General features: G+C 60.2%; 1 protein-coding gene across 1 annotated transcript in view; it reads right to left on the bottom strand.

Annotated features, from left to right (window-relative positions):
* ATCAY (ATCAY kinesin light chain interacting caytaxin) overlaps window positions 1–7,973 on the bottom strand; it is a 29,020-nt gene that overhangs the window by 13,183 nt on the left and 7,864 nt on the right. The window contains exons 3-8 of the mRNA XM_006171791.2: window positions 6,488–6,706; window positions 5,513–5,698; window positions 4,544–4,646; window positions 2,134–2,265; window positions 969–1,055; window positions 53–151 (exon numbers count right to left, since the gene is read on the bottom strand). Of these exons, the coding sequence (XP_006171853.1) occupies window positions 53–151; window positions 969–1,055; window positions 2,134–2,265; window positions 4,544–4,646; window positions 5,513–5,698; window positions 6,488–6,706 (826 nt within the window). The remainder of the gene's footprint in view (window positions 1–52; window positions 152–968; window positions 1,056–2,133; window positions 2,266–4,543; window positions 4,647–5,512; window positions 5,699–6,487; window positions 6,707–7,973) is intronic.

Below are 7,973 nucleotides of genomic sequence, written 5' to 3'. Positions count from 1 at the left end.
AGCTGGGCGGGAAGCCAGGCAGCCGGAAGTGGGGGTGGCAGGGGACACTCACTGGAAGACGCAGTCCGGGATCTGGACGTGGTCCATGGGGATGAGCTGCGCCAGGTCCTCCAGGCTGTGCACGTACTGGACCTTACTGATGAACTTGACGCTGCGGGAGCGGGAGCGGGGGCGGAGGGCGCGCTGCAATGCCGAGCCAGGCCCAGAAAGGGTGGTGCGACCCACTGCAGCCTCCCCCACGACGCCCAGCCTCGAACCCCTGCTGCTCCGAGCTGGAGAGGGCTGGCCTGGCTGCAGAGCCTTTGCAGGGAGCAGACTGACCCTGTGGGGTGCAGGGCTTGGCCTCCAGGGGACAGGAAGAAGCGTCTGGTAGACTCCCCTCCGGGGGTAGCGGCTGGGGGGGTCCCCCCCCACCACGCTTTTCTGCTGTGCCACGCCAGGGGAGGCCGCCCTGGGCACCCGAGTACACGTGGGAGCCCAGTGCCAACCCACACTCCGCGGCTGCGGGTGGTTCCTCCCACCCGACCCGAGCTTGGGCTCGGGGTGAGAGTCGGTTCATTTTTCTACTTTATTTTACAATGTATCATGAAGATTACGATTGAGCTTCTGGCCACAGGGCACATGAGCTCAAGGGCAAGAGAGAGAGAGGGAGGGAGGGGAAGTGAGAAGTCACCCCCAGGGGGATGGCCACGCCATGATCCCTTCTCGGTTCTCCTCTGGGATCTTGGGCACGCACGCACACGCGCCTGGCGTGTTTTTCAAGCTGTTGATCTGGGACTCGAACCGTGCAGCCAGCCACACCACCTGCCGGTCCAGTTTAGAAGGTACTTCTATTCCCCTGTGGCCCACCTGCGTGCGGTGCAATGCGGGCTTCCAAAGCATGCCTGCTGTGTGCAGCAAACCCACCCCACCGCTGTCCACCCAGAGCCCTGCGCTCCTGCCCGCCCCCGCCCCGCGGCGGCCCTCACCTGATGAAGGGCCGGGAGATGGCCAGCACGGTCCGGATGAACCAGGAGGGGTGGACGATGATCAGGGACTTCAGGTTCTTCCTCAACCTGTGTGGGGACAGGGCACGCTGACGGCCCAGGAGCCCTGGGGAGGCCAGGCTGGGAGGGCACCGGGAGGAGCCAGAGAGCCACAGGGAACCACCTGCGCGGTCTGTGAGGATCGGCCAGCCTTTCCCAGACCTAGCAGCTGCGGGCCCCATGGCAGGGCCCCTAAGACCAGGCAGGAGGGTGAGGGAGGGAGCCCCAGGGTGCAGGGTGAGCAAGCCCAGGCTGTACTGCCACCTCCCTGGGCACACCTGGGTGCAGGGACGCACCTCTCGGCTCTGAGGCAAAACCACCTGGGCCAGCCGCTGGCACAGTGGTTAAAGCACCAGATCCCACTCGGCTGAGTCTATGGTTTGAGTCCTGGCCACAGCAGCTAGAAAATCACGCCGGGCGTGTGAGCATGCGTGCCCCACATCCCGAGGAGAGTGGAGAAGGGATTGCGGCGTCGCCATCCCTCCCTGGAGAGTGACTGCTCGTTTCCCTTCTCTCTGTCTGTCTCTGTCTCTCTCTGGTGAGCACATGCATCCTAAAGCAAATAAATAATCCCAGAGGCCAGCAGGTGGCATGGTGGTTAAAGTGTTGGACTCCCACGTGGCTGACCGTGGTTTGAGTCCTGGACCCGGCAGATGGAAAATCAAACCAGGTGCATGTGACGCGTGTCCACAATCCCAGGAGGAGAAGGGATTGTGGCGTGGCCATCCCCCCGAAGGGTGATTTTTCGCTTTCTGTCTCTTTGTCTCTCTCTCTTGAGCGCATGCACCCTATAAAAAAAATCCCTCTAAAAAAAAAAAACATTTTTTTTTAAACACAGGGGACACGTGGACACAGACACACACCCAGGGAGGGGCCGTGTGCAAATGAAGGCAGAGACCGGGCGGTGTGTCCAGGTGAGGAACCTGGGGATGCCTGGGGTGTGTCTTCCCCATGGCTTCCGAGGAGGGTGGTCCTAGACCCCCGTCCTGGCCTCGGGGCTCCAGCACTGCGCGAGGTAACCGCCGGTGAGGCCGCACTCGGTGCGTCAGGGCAGGCGGCAGACCACATCCCTCCCCGGGCACGGCGGCCCTGGCCCTCGCGCCCTCACCTCCTGTCGATCATCTGGTAGCACTTCTTCAGCCAGCCAATGCCCGGCATGCGCCGCCGTGGCGTGGCGCCGTTCAGGTACACGATCATGTAGTCCTCAGCCACCAGGAGCTCCAGGCTGCTGATGACGTACCTGGGCACGGGACGCCGTGGGGGCCGGGTCAGCACGCCCGCGCCGCCACGCTCCCTGCCCCACCCGGCACGGCCCGGGGTAAATGGCCGATCCCAGCCCACCCCACGTGCATGTCAGTGGGACGGCAGACGGCGTCATGGCTACGTCGCTGGTCTCCCACGTAGTCGACAGCAGTTTGAGTCCTGGATCTGACAGCTTAAAACTTACAGCAGGTGCACATGCGTGCGTGCCCAAAATCCTAAGAGGAGACTGGAGGAGAAGGGTCTGCAGCGTGGCCACGTCCCTGGGGGGCGGGGTGATTTTTCGCTTTCTGTCTCTCTGTCTGGTGAGTGCAAGCACCCTATAGCAAAAACAAACTAAAAACATAAATAAACATCAGCTACCTTATTATCTTTTTTTTTCTTTTTTTAGTTTTTGCTATAGGGCAAAAGTGTGCTCTCCAGAGAGAGACAGAGAGATGGAGAGAGACAGAGAGGGGGAAAGTGAGAAATCACACTCCAGGGGGGTGGGGGAGAATGGCCACACTGCAATCCCTTCTCCTCCATTTTCCTCTCAGGATTCTGGCCACACACGCCCAGTCCCAAGAGCTAGAGGGCTGTCCGCTGCACCCCGATCCTGTGTCCCCCACTCTCCTGCTGGAGTCAGGGCTCACGCCCAGCTCCCAGGATCACGCCTGTAAAGCTCTGCACCTGGCAAATGTCCAGTAAAGTGGAGACTGAGGGGCAGCAGGTGGGGTGGAGGTTAAGGCGCTGGACACCATGTGACTGACCACGCAGTTCAAGTCCTGGACCCGGCAGCTTGAAAATCACGCTGGGCGCATGTGCGTGCCCAAGATCCTGAGAGGAGAGTGGAAGAGAAGGGATTGCAGCATGGCCATGGCCCCTGGGGGGTGACTTCTCACTTTCCCTTTCTCACGCTCTCTCTCTCTGGCAAATTTTAAAAATAAAGTAAAGTATTTAGGGAGTGGACGGGCGCATGGAGCGATGGACAGCTGCAGAGGTTAACTGAGCGGCCGGACAGACCGTGGGTCCTCACTGCCTGCTCTGCTGACAGGGGCCCAGTGGCTCCCGAGGGGCCATCCTGGGCGCCGCGCGGTGCTGACCTGCAGCCCTGGCTCCGCCCACCCACGCCGGGCAGCCTTTGAATCGTCTGAGCTGCCGCGGAGGCCCCACGTTGAGGGCGGTCTTCATGGCACGGCAGTGACGGTGGCAACAGCGGCTAGCCAAGCTCCTGCAGCTGCCGTGTATGCGACCTGTCTGCCGTGGCGAGGCGACCTGTGTGCCCACGGGCCAGGGCCGTAGCCGCTGTGCCTCAGACGCCTCACCTTACCACGGGGGCAGTGGACCCCCCGGGAGCAGCGGTCATGATGGAGCGTGTTCACGGGGGAAAGGCACCTAGCCTGCTAGCTGCAGCACGGGGCACGCTCAGGTGAGAGAGAGGATGGCGGCCATGGTGGCGTGGTGGTGCTGCTGGTGGTCAGGTGGTGGGATTGATGGTGCTGGTGGTGCTGATGGTGGTGGTTATGGTGGCGATGATGATGGTGATGGTGACCATGATGATGGTGGGGTGATGGTGGTTATGATGGTGGTATTGATGGTGGTAATGGTGGTGGTGGTTATGATGGCGATGATGAGTGGTGATGGTGACCATGATGATGGTGGGGTGATGGTGGTTATGGTGGTGGTAATGGTGGTGCTGGTGATGGTGGCGATGATGATGGTGATGGTGGTGGTGGTGATGATAATGAGGTGGTGGTGATGGTGACCATGATGATGGTGGGGTGATGGTGGTTATGGTGGTGGTAATGGTGGTGCTGGTGATGGTGGCGATGATGATGGTGATGGTGGTGGTGGTGATGATAATGAGGTGGTGGTGATGGTGACCATGATGATGGTGGGGTGATGGTGGTTATGGTGGTGGTAATGGTGGTGCTGGTGATGGTGGCGATGATGATGGTGATGGTGGTGGTGGTGATGATAATGAGGTGGTGGTGATGGTGACCATGATGATGGTGGGGTGATGGTGGTTATGGTGGTGGTAATGGTGGTGCTGGTGATGGTGGCGATGATGATGGTGATGGTGGTGGTGGTGATGATAATGAGGTGGTGGTGATGGTGACCGTGATGATGGTGGGGTGATGGTGGTGCTTATCATAGTGGTGGTGGCAACGGTGCTGGTAATGATGGTGGCAGTGGTGGCCGTGGTGGTGGTGAGGCCAGGGAGGCCGGAAAGGAGTGCCCAGGGGCATGGCGGTCTGTGGGCGCAGGCGGGCACTCACAGAAAGAGGTTCTCCATGATGTAGTGGTAGTCCGGGGAGCTGCTGTCTGGGAGGAAGCAGGCGGCGAAGACGATGATGGCGTTGAGCCCTTCGCCGTAGTACCCTGGGGATAGGCGGCTGTCAGCGGGCCCCACGCCCCAGGCAGAAATGGCCAGTCACCCCCTCACTACCCCCCCACCTCATTGCCGGCCTGTCCCCACACACTCTGGAGGCTCAGCTCTGAGTCCCAGCAGCCCCATGCCCCAGGATGACAGCCCTCAGCACAGGCCCCGGGGCACAGTCAGGCCTGGCCCACAGCCCACTCGGCCAAGCAAGATGAGGGCTTCATGTCCCGTGGTTCAGAGGAAGGGAGCGCGGTCCCCGGAGGGGCATTGACGGGCCTCATCACACATGTCCAGCTGAAGCCGGCCGTGTGGCGTGGCCTTACCCCCGTGGGTGACCACCCTCATGTAGGGCTAGGTCGTGTGCAGGGTGGTGCAGGGCAGTGTGGGCGTGGCCTTACCCTCGTGGGTGACCACCCTCATGTAGGGCTAGGTCGTGTGCAGGGTGGGGTGGGCGGGGCCTTACCCTGGTACGTGACCACCCTCATGTAGGGCTAGGTCTTGTGCAGGGCGGTGCACGGTGGGGTGGGCGGGGCCTTACCCTGGTGTGTGACCACCCTCATGCAGGACCAGATCATGTGCAGGACGGTGCACAGTGGTGTGGATGGGGGGGCCTCACATGGGTGTGGCCTTACCCCGTGGGCGTGGCCTGACCCCGTGGGCGTGGCCTTACCCGTGCATGACCACCTGCCTGTAGGACCCCACCTTACCCCCGTGCGTGACCACCCGCATGTAGGGCTGGATCACGTGCAGGGCGGTGTGGGCGGGGCCTCACCCACGGGTGTGGCCTTATCCCATGGCGTGGCCTTTATCCCGTGGGCGTGGCCTAACGGTTAAATGACTACCTGCCTGTAGGACCGGGCCTTACCCCCGTGCGTGACCACCCGCATGTAGGGCCGGATCATGTGCAGGTCGATGCGGTGTTCCTGCTCCCCGATGATCACCGTCCGCCACAGGCGCCCGTTGGCCGCGCCGCCCTCCTCTGCCGTCCCGTCCCCGAACAGATCCGCGCTGTCCCCAGGCATGTTCTTGGCGGTGGCCACGGGAGTGTCATCTGGAAGCAGGGCGGGGTGAGTGGGAGGGACTCCTGCTGCAGAAGGGCATCTAGCCTGTCCCGCCCGGGACCCCCAGCCCTGCGGTGGGCGGCGGAGGGGGAGCTGCCAGCATTTGCTGACCAGAGCCGCAGTGGCTTGGGCATGGTGGAAGCCTCGGGCGTCAGGAAAAGTGCTAAGCTCACCGGGAAAGCGTGTGTGAGGTAGCCCGGGCGGTGTGCGAGGTTGCCCAGCTGGTGCCGCCCGAACCCCCCCGGGTTAGGGCCTCTGCCCTTCCTGACAGTCTCTGAAGCTCTGAGGATCGGGAGATGGCAGGGCAAGCTGCCCAGGGAGCCAGAAGGAGAGTTCCAGCCAGATTTGAGGCTGATGGACTCTTCCGGACATGCCTGACTTACAGGGCGTGGCGCAGGCAGGTGGTGTGGTGGTTGAGGTGCTGGACTCCCACATGGGCGACCATGGTTCGAGTCCAAGACCTGGTGGCTCACTTTCCTACTTCTCCCTCTCTCTCTCTCTCTCTGTCTCTCTCTCTGGTGAGTACACGTGCCCTGCAGCAAATTGAAAAATGATAATGATAAATTAAGTAAATTTTTTTTAAAATTTGCTATAAGGGGTGTGCACTAGCCAGAGAGAGGGAAACAGGAATCCTCTATAGGGGACAGCCGCGCCCCAAAGTCGTCTCCATTCTCTCGGGATTTGGGGAACACATTTTCCAAGCTGCCGGGTCTGGGACTCGAACCGTGCAGTGGGCCATGTGGGATTCGAGTGCCTTAACCTCCACCCTGGCCCTCTACCTTCCCACTCCAGCTCATTGCCATTCCCCAGGAACTCCAGCGAGTCGGTCTCGTCGGGGGTCTCGATGTCGTCCACGTTGATGTCCAGGTCATCTGGGGTGTCCAGGAAGTCGTCGGACAGCAAGGAGCCCTCGCTCTGATCCAGGGAGATGTTGATCTCGGGGGCCACGAGCGTCTTCCTCTTCCGGTGAGCCCCGAAGTTCAGCGCGCCGGGGGGAGCTGCGGGCAATCAGGGCGGGGGTGGTGAGAAAGCTCCCCCTAGAGGGGACGGCCGTGCAAACCCTTCTCCTCCGTCCTCCCCTTGGGCCCGTGGGCACGCATGCCTAGTGTTGGTTTTGTTTGGTTTTGAGAGAGATTTTCACCACAGGGCACATGACCTCATCAAAGAGACAGAGACAGAGAGACAGAAAGTGAGAAATCCCCCCCCAGGGAGAACGGTCGTGCTGCAGCCCGTTGTCCTCCGTTCTTCTCTTGAGATTGTAGGCACGCACACGTGCCCAGCGTGGGTTTTAAGTCACCAGGTCCAGGACTACGTGGGAGTCCAGTGACATAACCAGTACGCTATCTGCTGGTCCCACCCAGTGTGTTTTCAAGCTGCTGGGACCAGGATTCGAACCACACAGTCAGCCATGTGGGATCCAGCCACCGAACCATGGCGTCACCAGCCGGCCCTGTCATTTCCCTCTTTAACAGACGAGCGTTGATGTGCAGAGAGGAAGCCCTTCCAGGTGTTCCCCTTGATCCAAACCATTTTCCCTTAAGACTCTGGAGACCGGTGGGGAGCGGGGCTGTCTTCAAGGCCCTTTCTCCCCTGGCCCCGGGGGCTAAGGCACTCTGAGGGTGGGCTGGGCAGGGCGAGTCCTGGGCGTGACCCGGGAAAAAAGCCGCCTCTCCCTAAAGCAAGCTCTGGAATGAGACGGGCACCCAGGCCCATAGTGCAGGGATCAGGCCGGCAGGTGGTACGGTGGTTAAGGCTCTGGACTCCCACGTGGCCGACTGCAGTTCGAGTCTCAGACCTGGAGACTTGCTTTCTCACTTTCTCTCTCTGTCTCTCTCTCTGGAAATATTAAAATCATAATGATAAACGAAGTTAAATGAAAAGGGGGCCGGCAGGTGGCATGGTGGTTTAAAGGCACTGAACTCCCACATGGCCGACCACGGTTCGAGTCCTGGACCTGGCGGATTGCTTTCTCACTTTCCCTCTCCCTCTCTTTTTCTCACTCTCGCTCTGTCCCTCTCTGGCTAAATTAAAATGAATAAATAAAGTTAAAAAATAATTCTTTTTTAAAAAAAGTTAAATTAAATGGTTCTTTTTTTCTTTTTTGTTGGAGAGGTTTTTGTTATAGGGCACATGCGCTCACCAGAAAGACAGAGAGAGACAGAGAGACAGAAAGCGAGAAATCACCCCCAGGGGAGATGGCCACGCCACAATCCCTTCTCTTCCATTCTCTTCTCGGGATCTTGGGCATGCATGCACATGCGCCTG

The sequence above is a fragment of the Tupaia chinensis genome, unplaced genomic scaffold (assembly GCF_000334495.1).
Source record: "Tupaia chinensis unplaced genomic scaffold, TupChi_1.0 Scaffold149964_2, whole genome shotgun sequence".
NCBI classification, from domain to species: domain Eukaryota; kingdom Metazoa; phylum Chordata; class Mammalia; order Scandentia; family Tupaiidae; genus Tupaia; species Tupaia belangeri.
The sequence above is the reverse complement of the archived record's forward strand: the minus strand, read 5'-3'. Positions and strand labels throughout refer to the sequence as shown.